Below are 18,592 nucleotides of genomic sequence, written 5' to 3' on the forward strand. Positions count from 1 at the left end.
AGTTATTACCCACATTTTTCTCCATCTTAATTCTTTAAGAAAAGGAAAGTAGATAAATCTTCTATATATAATAATTATAATAATAATTTGTATATATTTTTATATATATATTTTTATATATTTGTATATATTATTATATATAGTTTTCTTTGTTCCAGGCCAGATGTCTGCCATGTGTGTCCTATATAGTAACGTTCATCACACATACCCCTAAGGAATTCCTATTAATTCTAGGGATGCTAGATTTACATTTGAAAATTGATTGGACATGCAGCTTACTTTCTTTGTTTTATGTTTTATAAGAGCATCTAGGTATACACACTAGGCATAAAAGACCCAAAGAAGATATCATATTAATGGCTGGCCATTCACATGATATAATAATATTGTTATTACTTTTATATCATTAATGTGTCACATATTACCATGGTGGACATTATTTACCCTTAGCCTAAGCTTCATTATGAAATGAGAACAATTTCAGTTTTAGTGTAACTAACATAGACATTATGAAGACTTAAGTGCAATAGCAATTCTCATATTATGCTTGTCTTTCTTCCAGGATTAATGGACTGCTGTGTTATTTTTTGACCTGATGACTGGTGTATAAATGTATGATGCATGTTTCTATATAAACCTGGTGTTGCTGAAGGAAATGTTTAAGCAACAATATAAGTAGTATATTAATATTTGATTGCTTTTTGTAATGTTGGGAGTACCAGGCTTCTGTTGTAGAGCATTACATAGGCACCAATAATCTTTAGTCAATTTTTTCATGATGATCAGCCTCATATTTTAAGCAGTTTTACTGTACATGTAAAAGTGAAAAATATGTGCAGATATTTAATAATTACCCATATGTTTGTGGACTGAACTTCCAAACCTTTAATTATTACTGTATTTATTCCTATTGAGTCACTGAAACATAAGTGTAACGAAATCCAAAGTGTTAATTTTGTATAAATTCTCACATTTGTACATAAAGTTCACTCTTGACATTCACATATTTGCATTTATGTCACATATGCCATATAAGTAATACTAAACAAGGTTTTTGAATTATTTACAAGTATGGACATTTATTATTTAGCACATTTGTATTTTTATAGTATTGCAGGTATTGTTATAGTACCTGGCCTTAGAATAAATCATAAAGGTATTTGTGTCCAAAGACAACTCCAGACTTCTGGATTGATTATCACTGTAAACCAGTGTATTAAATAGATAATTTAAAAACTTCAATTCAAGTTACATCTATATATAATAGAGTTATATATGTTATGTAAGCTCAATGACTTTAAGTAGGTACTCTGTACCAGTAGTTAAGTGGTGCATTATAGTTCTGATTGTACTCCTTGATACAAATTTCCTTAGAGTTATACCTTAATAGTACGAGTATTTCCTGAAATCCGCAATATCTTGAAATACACCTAATCTGGATGTTAGGATATTCATATATACCTAGCCCAAAAGATATCAAATCAAACAGCTTTATATAGCTGGTAACTGATTAAATTTTATTATACATAATTTGTATATATGTGAGTAAGAGGTACTACAATATAACCCATGTAATATTGTTTACTTTGAGCCATGTATAGGTACCTGTTATTTGCTTATAAAACAGCTGAAATTGAGTAGGAACTATAGAGTATCCATAACAATTCAATGAACTCTGCTCAATTGTGTTGAGGTATTAACACAGAATGCTACTATCAAAGCTAGGACTTCAGACGCTGGTTCCAATATATGAAATACTTATAGTATTCTTTCTTCATGTGACTAAAAATATATTGGACAGATATGTGTCAGTATCAATAAGCCGGAGTCTTGTTTGCTTAATCATTGTCCTCCTGAGGTGGTTCTTTTGAGAGAGCATGCCTTCTGTTCTATTTCAGGTTAACATGAAACAGTTGTCATGTATATACACCAGTGTGTATGTGATAATGTGAGGAGCACATCTATTACCATTTGAGATCGAGCATTGGATTAACTAGTATACAAAGATAATTTTGTCATCAATGTTGTAAGATTTTTATCTTGACGCCATATATTAAATTTTAATAAGATATAACACAATTGATTTGTGTGGAACGACCAATCTCAACCAATTTCAAATTGGCAACGGGGTGCTGCATAAAACATTTATGTCACAAATGTCTATTTTAGACATTGTTTTCTGATAAGATAGTTAGTCTTCTATCATTTGTAATGCAGCTAAGTGAGTTTCAATGTCTTCAGTATGATTCCGTTACATGAGCTCATGAGCATCATGCTATGCGGTGAATCCTGATAAGATTCTTATATGCACGGGGTTATATTTGTTATGGGTTAGCGCACCAGCAATGTGATGATTCCTATTTTCTGTTCTCCACCATGTATTGCACATATTTTTATCATGTGTATTGTGGTGGAGCATAAATTACCTATTATGACCTTTATAGGTAGTACTAGTTAAAGTGTTATTCTGAGAAGACCATCAAAATGTACCAGGTTGATTTCCTCAGTTCTCATTGGAATATGTTATTCATCCAGTTGCTTCACACATACCTCCCAATTTTAGAGAACTCTGATGATATTATTGTATTCACTCGTTGTCCCAGTATGTTGACATAATATTTTCCATTTCTGTTAGGACACTGTTTTGTCATAAAGTTACAAATATGTTTTGCTATTTGCAATAACTCCATGAATGATTCCTGAAATTATAGCTGGTTCTGAAAATTATTTTGTCAGAGTTGGTATAACAGGGTTGGCATAACCTTGTGTTGTAGCAGCTCTAGCTTGGTGCTTATAAATCATTCGTGCTTTATACTGTGTATTGTTAGTGCAATAGCTAGTGATGGAAGCATTCAAGCCATTTGCCACATATAAGTATTAGCGCAAGTATCTCGTACTCAATGTCGAATGAGTGAAATGTTTAGTGTCTCGTACTCGACGGTTCTGATGCTTTGTATATTCGACCACTTGCCACATAGAAATGTTAGCGCGAGTATCTCGTACTCAATGGCGAATGAGTGAACCGTTTAGTGTCAACAAAGTAACACTAGGAGTATCTCGTACTCGACGGTTATGACTCTTTGAATATTTGAACATTTGCCACATATAAATGTTAGCCAGCATCTCGTGCTTAATGGTGAACATGGGAAACATTTAGTGTCGACAAAGCGACGCAACGAGTATCTCGTACTCAATGGCTCAGGTGCATTTTATATTTGGACCATTAATTGCTAAATTATATGCATAAAAATGCAAGCATCTTACGGTTAATGGCGAATATGAGCACCGTTTGGTGTCTGTAATGTGCAACAGCGAGATTGGCGTGCATGAATAGTTTTGAAGTTGTAGATACGAGAAAGTTTTTCGAACAATATAGTTTCTTTCTGAGAATATGTTAGTTATTTAGGCATTTTTATAGTCGTGCACACATACTGTAAAAGGTGAATAATGCATTATTTTCTTACATACCTGGTAAGTAATTTGTACATAACCTCTGAACCGGTGATCCAATCCGAAGAATTGCTTCGTAAATTCCTGCTACTGCGACTACAACTACGTGGACGTGATTCTTCATTCCTAGTTTCCATTTTCTTCATTTTTTCACTAGCTTTGCTTCACTATACACGTTTAACAAAACTTTGAAAAAATAGTATCACGATGCCTTGGAAGCGCGAAAAAGAAGTGAGGAATCCGGAGCTGTCACTGTCATGCGCAGTGTCAGTGGTCTTTAAACTTTTTTTGTTTTTAAAGGCTAAACAATCGCGATGCCGACGAGTGGGAAGAAGGATACTACATTGTAATTCTCAATTATATTTCAGATCACCATGAAATAAAATAATCATCAGGATAGTTTTAAGAACAGCTGGTTTAAAATTACAGAAATACTAAGTCCACTAAAATTTTGTTTATTCGTAGGTATAGTGCGATAAGTGAATTAAAATACGGACAAGGCCTACCAAATGTCGCAACTATGTATGTATTTCACATTTATTTTACTGGTTTTCTGTTACACATATTACATATTATGACTCTGTTGCGTCATCATCTCTATCCTGTTTTAATACCATTCAAATAACTACTTATGAGATACGGTTACGTTTTATTGCTGTTACGTAGCCACCTTGTCAGAAATTAATATTTTTTTAACATAAGAAACGATTTATAGCCGTGGTTAGGTTAGAGCCTCGGGGGATTAGAAGTATTTCAAATTTGCAAACAAAAAAATATGCTGCCTAATTTACCCCTCTTGTATAATATTCCTATAACATCATTAATAGCAAGTGCGTAAAATAAAGTATATAGGAATTCTTTTGCAACAATTACATAATTATCACATTCTTAATTAAGTCCATGTATTGTTTAATTTGTTTAGTTATTGTCGATGGATATCATTGTGTATAGGTAGAGCGCGTTGATGTCTTTTGTATGAAGATTTACACATCATGTCGTTCCTCGCAAAATAATAATTAGCCATTAAATAGTTTACATTTATTATTAAATATATAATGAAGTAGTTATATCAATTATATTAAAAATATAAGTAAATTCAAGTACCAACCTACAAATAAGGTTAACCGGAAAATCCACTACCATCAGCATAAATAACCCAGTTTTGTACATGGAATTGCGAAGTAATGGGTGCTTATAATAAAGTATTGCATTTATGCGGTGCCTCAGACATGTATGTAACATCTGATCTACATCTGCAGAGCTTGTCGAGCCACGGGCGCGCCCATTACGTGTACGAGCACAGGTGCCGCTTTAGGGCAAATTTTAAATACCTATTGCAAAGCTTTAAAATACATCAACGAAAAGCTCAATCCGATCTCTAGCGACGAGATTAACTCTTCAGCAATATTAAAGAGAATGGCTGCCACGAGCGATGAAAGAAAGTTGTACACATACATCAAGTTATAATCATTTATATTTTGTAATAATTTTGGAAAGGAACTGTAATACTTTACTATATCATACGTTTGTGGAATTACAATATCATAAAAATATTGCTTAAACGCCTTAATTATTATTATTACAAAGAAGAACAAGTCTTTCATTGATATACTATCACCACAATCAGTAGCTACCAACGTAACTATAATTGAAGATCGATTAGAAATCGAATCAATTCCGTTGAACGGGATTCTTTAATCGATTAGCTAATTTCCGACGACTATGAAATCAATATCTTTAATCTTTCGCTAATCTAATTTATGTTCATCAATCTTAATTAACGAATAGTTAGTTCTGATTCAAGCATCCAAGGCTGTACATATCTGCTCCATCAATTGCCCAACGCAATGGCGACAGTGACACCATTCGTTATCCAGTTACACTTGGCGATACAAAAGAAGCCATGATCTGTGTGACATGCATAGCCACAATGACCGCGTGACTGCTTTGCAAGACAATGTAACTGCGGGATTTGTCAACCAGTTTGACGAGCGGATTGGAATTGAGACACTGGTTGATCGAGCAGTGAACTTCGAATTGTGGTTGTTTATTGGTTCAAGGGTATGTGAGAAAGGATCTGAAGCTTCAGTTAGCAGTGCTTACCTTTAAACCAATATGGTGACTGCGGTGCCGTAACTCGTTATCAGAAATTAGCATTAAATATGCTTTAAATAATTTCATAACTTTTTATAATATAACACCATTTCATTTTAATTAATTATAATACATTTTATCAACCGTCTAGCCCATTATCATTCATGCTTGTCGTTAATAACATTTAACTTATTCAATTTTTATCTGTTAGATATGAAAATATGACAATGTGTATGAAGAAATTGTCAAAGGTCGTATGTTAGTCGGGAAAATATTGGACAGATTGATTATTTATAATGGATGTAAGACATCTTCTAGGATACCACATGTCATATACCTACCTACCATCGAGGTATATCAAAAACTAAAAATTGATCCTTTAAAACGGACACTGCGTTTTCTATTACCTAATATACCATCGCCGTTGATCATTGACTGTCATATACTTAATTATTTATCTTAACAATATAAAAGGTAATTGAAGCAACTATAACGCTATAAATATTGACATAAGTAACTATGCCAACCCGTGAACGTCAGTGTTGGCCAATTGATCAATTGATCGACCATTGTAAATATAATTCACACGTGCGCGCGAATGCATGACTCTAAATGCGTTTATTGGAAACGTACATGTACATTATGAAACTTTTTAACGTTCAACCATAAACCTAAGGTTATATTAATAAAATGTACTCGTATGATAAGGTTAAATCTAATTTGTTTATAAATTCTACTGTACTTTAGCACGAAATAGGTAAGTTTCATGTAGTGTTCTCTTAAGTTGATTATATTTACAACGAAGGCCAGATGACAATCACTTTGTTAAAAATAATTGCTGATTATATTCGAAGCATTGAAGTGTATTTCGCAAAATTCTTAGTTTAAATTAAACATTTATTTGATCTATAAAAGTAGCATTGTATTGTTAAATTAAAAGGTTATGAAATGGGGTAAACCGTGAAACTCAGTTAATTTGATATAGATTTCGATTATTATCTAGATCATAAAAATGGTAGCATACCTGTCGAGTCCGGCAATGACATTGAAATTTGAGTAATTATTATTAAAGGCGTCATTTTCATGCATAATGTATGTACAGTTGAATGGTTTCACGCAACTCCGGTAACACTATGTAATGTTGATGCACGCGATGTGCGCGCGGAAATAGTTAAATCTAATTTATCATCAATTACCGACGATTTTCGAACTCTTACCGTGTCGTTGGTGAACGGTTTCCTTCCTAGATGAGTATTAACTCATGGTATGCGAGGATATTGTTTGAAAATATTAATTTGATATGTCTGGGAATCTGTTGCAACATCAAAACCTCCTTTCGCAGACTTTCCTTAATTAGACGTTCCTTTTAGGGCTTCTATACGAGTACTTCTATATAAGAAAAGTTTAAGGAATACGATTAAATTCTATCCTCGTCTAAACCAGATTAATTTATTTACAAAATATAAATTCAGCGAGTGTTGATTCCAAAGGAATACAAAATGTACAGTCCAGTTAATTAAAATATCATCAAATGTACTACTAAAATAATATGACGTAAAATGATATGTTTGGCTTTTTAACATGTTTCTTATTTTAAAAAAGAATGTTATCCATGTTAATTAAAGATAAGGTATCCCTTACCACACCATTTGTGATAAGTTATTGTTATGCTGTAAAGTTTTCAAATTGAAATATTTGTTATCTTAGAACTTTGTATAATTTACTTCAATTCGTTCAGCCCATTAAGGTCAAAGCCCGAAAATGACAAAGGTGACACATTAAAAAGGTTCGCCATTGTGATTTAGGATATATTTATAACGATTTTATCGATCCCTTCTAAAAGTGTCACCAAAACATGACCCAAAAAGCTGCACATAATGTAGATTTACATTTAAGATAAATCTTTTTCATCGACATGTTTACGATAATTATATGTATTTTTTTGATCAAAGGTGTTGGTTTTTTTTTTTTTGGGACTTGTAAGGGACAAGTATAATAACTCGAAGTTTCAAATATATTTAAATGCTTTAAAAATAACTTTAGTACTCGGTCGATATTTGGCATTATGTATATCGTTAGAGCTTTAAAGTCCCTCTAACAGAAAGCTATCTGAGAATTTACACCAGGTAGGTACATAAAAGTACATACGAGTATTATTATGTTCACATTGAGATAGCTTATGAAAATTTTATGCTCTCCATAATTACAGTTATGTGCTATTGCAATATTTCGCTACGCAATATTTCATGTTAATCGCTAAACTATGCTAACTATGTTGCCACGTTGTCTCTCCTGGAAACTGTTCTGGAATAACGTATTCACATGTGGTCGTATTTCCTCACAAACAGTACACATTGCGGTGAAATATAAGAAGACCACAACACAAGCTGAGATTTGCGACATTTATGTGTTTGCGGTTGCCTATTTGCAGGTAGCATGATACTAACATGACATCATCTTATAAATCACATGATGTGATAAATTGGGTAGGTTTGTGAGCAAAATATCACCTATTTCGATTGAAGTGAACACGGAAACCTTCATTTTTTGTGTTACCTAATGCCCCGAGGCTATCAAGATTTGTAAATCAAGTAATATTAAAGGTGCGTAAAGGTTACTAGATCTTTCATGTGAAAATACGTACAGGAAATACCAGGTACCTATAATTTAACAAGTAATATTATAAAATACAATACATAAACTAAGTAAATTATTCACTGCCAGCTTATAAGCTCTAACCTAGATAAGACATCCCACCTTTGACTCAAGATTTAACCTATATTATTCTACACATATGAATTGATTAGAGGTCACAATAACTATTAAAATGTGACATCAGGTAACATCGTATAGTAGTAACTATAAAACGCACGTGCGCAATCATCGCACAGGACTCGCAATTACACAGCATTTAATACTCTACGCAGTTGTGCAAGATGTCAACAGTGGGTTCGTGTGAAAACTGAGAACGAATAACTTACCTACCTACTATCTCTTGAGCATTAGGTTTACATACAAATAGTACAAATACTTAAATATATCTCAAGTGGTCAGTCTGTGATGTTTTCATAAAGAAATCTTAAACATGTTTGAAGTAAAATAATTCGTTATCACTTTCTTGAATAGAAATTATCATGATGTAAGACTGAATTAATTGCATATAAAACTCGGTGCTTTTAATACACTCAAGCCTAAATGAAACATGTGGTATTTACATTTTCAAAGTTTGATGATAAATATCCTCGTTGTATACCTAAATAATTATGCACGAAAACTAATGTTTTATCAAATTGCCATGTTATGTTACAAACATCGAACACATATCCGGTCACAAACTAATTCGTCGGCATTAGAAAACAGCTAATACTAATATACCTAATAATTTTAATCAACTTGGAACAGTGTGAATCAAATCATATAATTTTGAACAGGAAAATATTAATTGTCAACGGAACATCAATAATTAACGAATTAACAAAGGAAACAATCACAATATCCGGCTGTAATTACTTTAATTTAATTAGCCACCGGATTGGTATCATAAGCAACAGGAACTTTCGGTCTAAGTATTTCGCTGTTTGTAACAGTCAAATGATTACGCCTTTAATAGGTGCAATTTATAATCGACTAACAGTATTGCGAGTTTTAAATAAGTATACCTATTGTTAAATGCGTTTCCTTTAAATCATGGGAGTATCCAAGCAGGATTCTCCATCATGCCAACGACATCGTAGAACCAAAGAAATAGTTCCAAAATGAATGAATAGACAACAAAAAACAAATACCATTTTCAGTTTAGCAGACGACAAAGTAAACTGGGACAAAGTAGGTACTATGAAGGTAAATGAAAAACAAAATAATAATTAAAAATCATATCAACCTTTACCGAGGTTTAATCAGGAAAGCGAGAGGTTAACCAATACCTACCACAATTGGGGTTATTGTACCGATTTAAGACCGGAATACGTAACCACGTATGAGTATATAATAGTAACTTATTAAACCCCAATTAAATCGCCTGCGCCTCAAATATTTCACCAACGAGTTACAAAACGATTTAGTGTTGAACAAACGTAAAACTGAGATTTTATACATGAACTGTACACATAACTACGAGATGTTATCTCAACATTACATTGTTTCAGACTTTACAAAACATTTAAGCACTTAATTATTTTTTTCTCGACGGATTACAAACATTAACAAAATATGTTTTATTTCTGCTAAATTCGTTACTTTCAATATTACTTACACAATATTTCAATTAATTTCATCATTGCTTTACTTTTAACTTATAATAAAATCATTGTAGAAATCACTTTAATTATCCATCTTTCAAGAAATATTTTTTATTATTTATGTTGCGTATTTATAAATCGTAAAATTTATTATTGGCAGCACGCAGAACTTTATAATAAAGTCGTATAAACTGATATGTAACAACGTTACATAAAGTACGTTGAGTTTCATAGTGAGCTGGTAAATGCAATCTCTGTACAGTCCGGCTCGAAGGACCCATTAACATTTAAGTTTCTGTGCCACTTAAAACCATGCAAAATTAATCATGCTATGTTTATGTGCACGTTCATAAGAATAAACCTTCAAACAATCATAAACAACCTACAACTAAATTAAATGGCAACGTATGATCCATTGTACCAATTGTGACACCCACTATCATTGACGCTGAGTTGACAGAAGAATTAGGACTTGCCTAATAGCATTTGACATTCAATCATATATCTTATTGCAAACTAAATCTACTAAGTTACTGCGTATCTCATATAGTGAAGCGTATAAAAAGCTGGCAAATAAGCAGAGAATTCCTTTCGTTAATCGTTTATCGCTAACCGCTAATAGTAAAACACAGTCGACCTACCGTAACCTATTAGTTCGCATACACAATGTATGAACGAATTTATTATGTAGTCATTATGTAACTGACTTCTGAGCTGAGACTGCACGGACGCTTTCTTCAAGATCTGGCATAATGAGCAGCTACCAGCTATAACGCATTTGTTATGCTGTTGTGGAAAAAAATTAAACCAGTTTAGCAACTCACGCGCCAAAAGTGAAACAAGCCTGAAAGCTGTGAATGATATCTAGATACCTATGTAAGTATATACATAGGTATGTGCAATATGCATAGCATACGTTTTATCAATTGAAGTAGAAAAACGAATATGCAGCAGTGCAGCGTACTTTGTTTGGTACAGTCGCCAATAAATATCTGTAATCAACACCTAATAGAACTAGTCTTTCCTGAGAAACTGAAAACGCCTCGTGTCTCTACTACATCGTTCCAACCATAACACTACATCACTAAACATCTGGTATATAAGACACACGTATGGAGCAGTGGTGGTACTGCAGCGAAATCACCACCTTTTAAATAAACAGTACACAAAAAATATTGAATACTGGCACCTCGGTAGTTGTCTAGGCATTACTTATAAATTCTTTCTTTAAAATAAGCATCAAGATGCTAAACTTCTTAAAAACATATAATATTTACTGCCATTTAATACACAGGTACAATACCTTTTTATTATAATGATGTTGTTCCATTGCTTATCTTAGTTTTTTCCCACGGCTTCGCCCACGTTTAAAAGAAAATTATATGACATACTAACATACATAAAACTGAAAATTCGTACCTTAATTGGAACGACAGTGGCACAATCTGGCGAAAATTGGTCGTACTAACTCTGGCACCTTCGTGGGCTCATGTACAACTTTGCTAAAGATCATCACTTGATCAAATGCATAGTTTACGATTCAATCCTATTTATTTAACTTCCTACATACATTAAATGTTAACTATAAACTAAAAATGGAGTTATTTATAAATAAAATAAGCCATCTAAAATTGCCGTGTGAGGCATGGTTCCCAAAACGCTGGCGGCGTTTCCTTGCTGCACGGCAAGACTTAATCTTTGCGCAAAATAACCGCCAGCTTTTTGGTCACCGGAAGCAGTGACAAGTTTGGTCGATATATCTGACATGATTTTTTTCATGTCAGATGACCATGGACCCATTGTCTCCAAAGCAAGCGCCGCAAACAAGTAATTGTCTAATAAATTACTATATTTACGACGCTTGAGAGTCTGGGCATGGTCGGCTGCAGCCCCCGCTTTCACTGAAGTATTAGCTAGGTGAGAGGGGGCTAAAATATCAACGCACGTTGCGTCCCATATCAGGGGTCGTCCGAGACTCCATGGAACTAGAGTGATTCCATCAGGTCTCTTGCCATCGTCTCTAAAAAGACCTGGGGGTTCTAAAGTCGCTGGTATAGAGACGGTAGCAAGAGCCCGACGAATCAAACTGTTCAGAGTCCCGTGACGATATAGCCTGCCGGCACTCCTGATACAGGACAAGCCATGTCGACCCAACGTGTCCACCTCCTGCCCACACGAACAAAAGTGAGACTCGCAAATCTTGGCACCGAGCCGGAGACCTATAGAAATGTGTAACGTTAAATTCAATCCTTACTAATATCGATTAAAATAATCGATTTTTTTTGGTCCAAAAGATGATTCTCCGATTAATCGATCTTAGATCGCCATCCCTAGTTCCCGTGGGATTTCCGGGATAAAAACTATCCTATGTCCTTTCTCGGGTCTCAGACTATCTTTGTACAAAATTTCATTAAAATCGGTTCAGTGGTTTAGGCGTGAAGAAGAGACAACCAGACAGACAGACAGAGTTACTTTCGGATTTATAATATTAGTAAGGATAAGGATAATAATATGTAATATACATAAGCAGGGTGACGCATTTAAGGATATTCTTGAAAGATACTATCTTCTCTCTAGGCTAACAACAAAAAATATGTTTATCATACCATTTTATTTTAAAATTATACATTATTAAGGTAAGCGGATTATTGGTCAGTTATAATAAATTGCTTATTGTATTTTTAATACCTAGTTGCATTCTCTACCAGTTAACTCACGGTATGGCTATGGATCAAAATAATTTTAATCGTAAGTTTCGGGTCATTCATTCACTTTTTCTAGTATGACCTCGGTTTTGTTAGCCAGCCACACGCATAACGCGTTCAACGTACTCATTTAATTGGTTATTATGTAGTATTACAACCGTAACGGGTTACGTTTGCGACAATAATAATGTTATGTTATGAAGTGCAGCGTAGCTTCGGTGTTCACATAATTGATGACTAGCTGTATGATTTTCTACGTTGTATGATCCAGTTTCACCGACGTACAATGAAGTGTATACACAACTTCGTGATGAATGGGAAAGTTTACTTTTTCGTTACGACTTTCTATCATGTTTTAATATCTATTTACTGAGAGAACCATATTGATAAATGAACGAATGCTTGTAAATTATTTACCAGTAGGTAAGTCCTAATAGTTAATACCATTGATATCTGTCCTCACGAAAAACTTTATAAATAATTATATCGCATATAATAAACAAATATAAAATAGAAATTGAAATTTACAATTTTTGATACTTAAAAATATTAAATGTAAAAAGCTACAATATGAAATATACCTAGAGTCTACTCTATTGCTTATCATCTTGAGGATGCTGTTGGAGCTATCCCGGACACGGTGCATCAGGGAGCTGCATCTTTTTCGCATTATAGTTTAAAAACAGTCTACATGAGCTTCTGCAAACGTCCCTGATGCACTACAGTACCTTGGTAGTCTCATCAGCATCCTGAAACCATTGTTATATTGAACTCGAAGAGCATTGTAAGATTTTTGGGTGTATGTATTTGTAATAAATTAAATTTTATAAAACTACTCGCCAGTCTTTAATAATTTGGCCAAGAGTAAAGTCGAACTCATACTCGGAGGGCTTCGTACCTATATATGGTAATAAACAAAGAAAACTTCTAAAACGTTATATTCATGAAACAGAAACTTGCTTTTCTCTTCTATGGTTATATTTTATTGTTTTACCAATAAATAATAATTACAAAAGTTTAAAAACATATAGGTACAAATTATTTCAAATGTACCTACATGATTACTACATTAAACATTAACGACCTTCATTTTTCAGAATAGATAAAAAAATTAAAATGGGGTATTTTTCCAAAAACTCTAAATGACAAATATTTACGTCACTTTATTAAATGTAACTTATATATTGCTTTGGTAGATATTAGTCTACATTGTCTGTCTTAATTGTTGGCACTAAGTATTAAACGTATTGCATATCATTAAAGATTCTGAGATCCGGATTCCTAATAAGAATACCCATATTACTAAAATAAACGTAAATTGTTTTAATTATTATGATCGTGTATATTTGTGAATATTCGCATGCATTTTTCGGTATTTTGATAGTATGTCTAACCCGATATCTAAGCCTAATTAATCATTTGTTTGCCGATCATTAATGACTGCTATAAAAACAAAACCCATCTTTTTAACACGCTTTTTATGACTAATGATCACTCCTAAGGAATCATTTTGTAGAAACTGCACCCAGCAAAGTGGCGGGAGAAAGTTATTGACTTCACATGCTTATTGGAAATTAAATTGAGTGACATGTGAAATGATTGCGAATGAAATTATAATAGGCGATAATATGATGATAATTAAATCTATATTCATAACGATATTTACTTGTAGTTAACTTTTTATTTATAGTCTATCTACAAGTAAGCGGACATTACTTAAATAGCAAAAAACCTAAAGTAATATTTTTTGTTCAGTTTAAAAATATTTTAAAATTTGTAACAATAGTTAACTATTGTTTAAATTTAATACTGTTTTATATAATCGTAGCTACTTACCAACTTACTCAAATAAAAAATCTTATCAGACCTTTATTCATTTATAACCAGAATTCTTCTTTCGTCATACAAATTGCCTTTAAAAAAGCAATAAAAAGTAGTCGAATGCTACGTTCAACGCTTCGTAACCACATATGTAACGAGAAACAAAAAGTATAATTACCTCATTTTCATTTTTAAACACACAAAAATGTCCGTGCAACACTAATTAAAACTTCAAAAAAGCGCGCGAAACGGCCGGAACGCAATGGCGCAGCGGGATCTGCGGGATACAACTGCGCGGCACCGTGCTTTCTCCGCGCTTTATAACTTGCAGCAAGCGGCCGCTCGATGGGGGCAAAGAAATGCAACCGTTTGGCAATGTTACGCGAATCGAACGAATTCGATAAAATTGGTGAACTCAGATAAAATATACGAGACCAAATACAATTTGCCTCGGATGTCGCTCAAGTGTGAAGCGAAAGACGTTTAATATCGATTGATTTATTGAACTTCCGACTTCGAAAGTTAATTTGGCGATGACAATGCGAAACTAAACTTTTACATTTTGTCTTCCGATTCGCGAAATGATTTTTATTTTATATAATAAGAAATTAATAAGTAACACTTTCATACGTCATAGCATAGTGGTTGAAACTCGGCCTCTCAATCGGGGGTCCACGGTTCAAATCCGACTTTTAAAAGTTATGTGCGTAGAATTTAAGTATCACTTGCTATAATGGTGAAATGAAATATAGCGACGGAACCTACATACCTGAAAGATCAGAAAAAGTTCTCAAGGGCGAGGGATTTCTACCAATTGGCCAAGTGGCAGCGTGGTGCCCACTATGGTTACAACATATCGGAGGCCTTATAGGCGACATGATACGTTTTTCGTAAATTCGCGAGGATGTCTTCTTGCTGTCGGGGATGGTGGTGGTGGTGTGTATGTGCTATTTATATGCTTTTTCTCTGAAAGATTGGAGAATATGACGTTGCCATCTTCATTACAAAAAAAAATCCCTAACAAACAAAAGTAATAACATTCGCCCAACTTAATAAGTACGCATACATATATCTTATCATGTCTTCCAATACGCTGAGTCTATAAAGTTTGTCAATCTTTCAACCTTTGTTTGTAACAGTTCATATAAAAAGCAAAACCGTTTTTCGTCAACTGCAAGTTTTAAAATATACCTAGATACTATATTACATACACTGCTTTAATAAGTTTAATGGTGTGGGCGGGATGCACATTATTTATTCATTCTAAAAACCACAATGATATGTTAATTTTAAGTTTCGTTGGATGTGTCGGCAACATTAACTTCAAAGTCATAATTCTTCAGGTAGAAGAATTCGTCCGCCTTAGTAAAGCTCGGGCAATGCTCCGAGTAATATTCCCTTCCAAGGACACGTAGAGGCCGCAAGGACAAAGCTCCAGGAGCATGGCATTGAGAAACTTATACAGGCTTATGCTCACGACTTGGTTCACGAGAAAGTTTAATAAAATTTATGTACCGACAAGTAATAAAGAACTTACGTTATTTCACAAATACCAAGTGGAAGATGAGTTATTTGACCAGAGGATTATTGTTTAAGTACATATTTTTATATGTAGTCCGCGATACAAATAGAGACACGTTAAAAAATAATAGTGATAAATCATTTTGTTGCGACTATACGAGTATGTACCTAAAATATATTCGAAAATTCTCTTTTTTATCGAACTTTTCACAAAAAAGCCTTTCAAAAATTAATAAGTTACATCGCATTACGTTAGTATTCGTTAAAATAATCATAAACCTTACGACTATTATTTAACCAGACATTTAATTTTCTTTATATAAGATATCCTTTGTCAAAAAATGACAGTCAAGTTTTGGATACCATTCTGGCTTAGAAGAATAAGCTCATTTCTAGATAGAAACTTATCTTTATTATATGGGAGTAGCAGACAACTATGATGTTGCCATACTGCCATACTGTAAAGAACCCCAGATAAAATGAGATTCCTACCTGAGGTCGGTCTCTGGTGCGCCGCTACCTCTAAGGACTAAGCTGGAATGCCTCGATGGTCGCGTTCCGATCCGGTAGTAGTTTAAGAAAAATATTGTAACTGCCAATTCGTAAGTGCCGTCGTTGGCCTATAGGTACAAAATATTTCTTTTTTTTTCATTTCATTTCGAAAAAGTATGTCTCCCCCCATACCACACCTTTCTAATCAAAACACATACTGTTATTAGCTAGAAATTGCTGTGTGCGGCAGTAGTGCCGGAGTCGAACCACAGAAGGTTCTACCACCTTATAAGTGTTTATTATCTGGATTTTTTTAAAGTGGGTCATTTTTGAGAATCTTTCAATATATTGTTTTTACATAAATCATTTATTCTTTGATTGTTTAATACCGTCATCATGTCTACTGTTTATAAATAGGTATAATATAATAGTACTTCCATGTCGGATGATCAGATATTTAAGGCGTTAAACGTTGTGAGTAACTGCAAATCCTAAACATTAAATGATTGCATCTCTAATATGTATTATTGTACCCGAGGAAGGATGGTAGGCGGGTTACCCGACACTTGTTTCACCATGGTAGGTCTGTAGATTTCATATGGGAGTATCTATAGTACTTAAGTAGTATAAATACTAAATATTATAAATATGCGCGCGCTGTCTCCTAATTTGTGTAAATCGTGACCTATCTACCAATCCAAAGTTAAGCAATGTTAGGCGTGGTCAACCCATTGGTCCCAGTTGTTAAAATTGAATAGAAGTATTTAAACTTTGACAGAAGCCTCTTGTGGGATTTGATAACATTCGGTATGGGTTGGGCCATTATGCCACTAACCACCTCCTATCTGCGTTGGAGCAGCGTGGTCGAGTTTGCTCCAGGTCTACCCTTTTGTTGGCAGTAGAACATATAATAATTTGCAGCCAAGCTGCTGCTTGCTGCAATATTTATATGCTGCTTGCATGGTGGTGCTCCACCAAAAATCTCGTTTTAAAATTTTGTTTCATTGCTATTCATTAATATCAGGTGTTTCGGTGTGGTCTCATCAATACGGAGTAAATAAAAAGAAGTAAAATATACAATTTCTAATAAGAAAATATGTCTCTAAAATAAAATAAAAACAAATTAAAAATCTTTAACAAACATTACAAAATTACTGAATATTATTTATTCACAAATAATGGACTTGTATTTGCAAATCACTCTATACTCTTTTTATATTATTTTTTTGTACAATAAGCGGAATTTTCGTCGCGCAACTGCTCCATTTTATAAAGACATGTACAACAAGGACAAAAATATAAACGTAAAAATCTGGCCACTTTAGATTTCGTAGTAACTACGTCATTCATTTCGCTATCCGAATTAAAACGTTCAGTGCCGTGGTGACTGCACGTGGCATCAAAAACCTGGCATTCAGTTTGAAATTTTAAATAATCACTCGGCTCATCGTTTACTTGAACATCTTTTGTTTCACATTCTACCGCATTTTCCCAAGATGTTAGTGGTAGCAAATACTCCTCCAAATTCAGGCTATGTTTTGAGGGTGGTTGCGACTTTAGTATTAAAGTGGCCAAATTCACCATAGAGGAACTGTCCTGCTGGTGCAGTCCATCGCCGGGAACAACAGTACCCACTTTTTTCTTAACGTCGTTAGTTAAGAATAACTTCATTCTAAGAACAGTAATGTCAGAGTCACTCGGCCAAGAAGTTATGTCTGGTAATGAACACTTGCGACGTTTTGACCGTGTCTTCTTACTTTTCATTTTAGTACGCTCACTTTTAACTTTCGATAGCCCAGTTTCCAAGCTTTTCGCTAAACTCGCAGAAATTGTACTGTCGGCTTTGGAGGGTAGGTTGAAAGCAACTTGACGAACATTTATATTACCGTTGGCCTTTTGTATGTCTATAATGTCTTCGATTTTCCTTATATTGATTTCTTCGTTTCTTATGTTCGCGTCCATTTGGAGAAATATTTTGTTATTATTTTGTTATAATTTTCTATATTAATTTTTATTTGATTTATGGTTCGTCAAAAAAATGTTAGTTTAGATTTGACAGCTGTTGCTATTTTTTTCTTTTTGAGTTTATTTATGATTCTCTTACAAAATATATGATGGTTTTGAATAATAGACGCATTGTTGGTTTTGACATGACAAATATATTTTGAATTCTTATAACTAGTGCAAAGAGTGCAAACATTTAATAACTATCCTTATAGGTTGGTTTTAAATTACTGTCTATGGAATATTGCGTATAAAGGAACGCTGACT

General features: G+C 33.7%; 2 protein-coding genes across 2 annotated transcripts in view; both read right to left on the minus strand.

Annotated features, from left to right (window-relative positions):
* The window catches only part of LOC140748283 (uncharacterized), a 29,617-nt gene extending 14,972 nt beyond the window's left edge, over positions 1-14,645 (minus strand). The window contains exon 1 of the mRNA XM_073081071.1: positions 14,487-14,645. Coding sequence (XP_072937172.1) covers positions 14,487-14,497 — 11 coding nt within the window. The 5' untranslated portion in view covers positions 14,498-14,645. The remainder of the gene's footprint in view (positions 1-14,486) is intronic.
* Positions 14,646-17,522: 2,877 nt separating this feature from the next.
* On the minus strand, positions 17,523-18,309 carry LOC140748284 (uncharacterized). Its single transcript, XM_073081072.1, has one exon. It carries the CDS (start codon positions 18,281-18,283, stop codon positions 17,540-17,542), a length of 744 nt encoding a protein of 247 aa, XP_072937173.1. The 5' UTR covers positions 18,284-18,309; the 3' UTR covers positions 17,523-17,539.
* Between the last annotated feature and the right edge of the window lie 283 nt (positions 18,310-18,592).

Source organism: Epargyreus clarus, unplaced genomic scaffold, assembly GCF_041222505.1.
Source record: "Epargyreus clarus isolate Ecla_fem2 unplaced genomic scaffold, WU_Ecla_fem_2.2 ptg000015l, whole genome shotgun sequence".
Lineage (NCBI taxonomy): Eukaryota > Metazoa > Arthropoda > Insecta > Lepidoptera > Hesperiidae > Epargyreus > Epargyreus clarus.

What these genes read in the sequence shown, in the direction of transcription:
- LOC140748284 (XM_073081072.1), bottom strand. Translation starts at nt 18,283, where the DNA reads ATGGACGCGAACATAAGAAACGAAGAAATCAATATAAGGAAAATCGAA.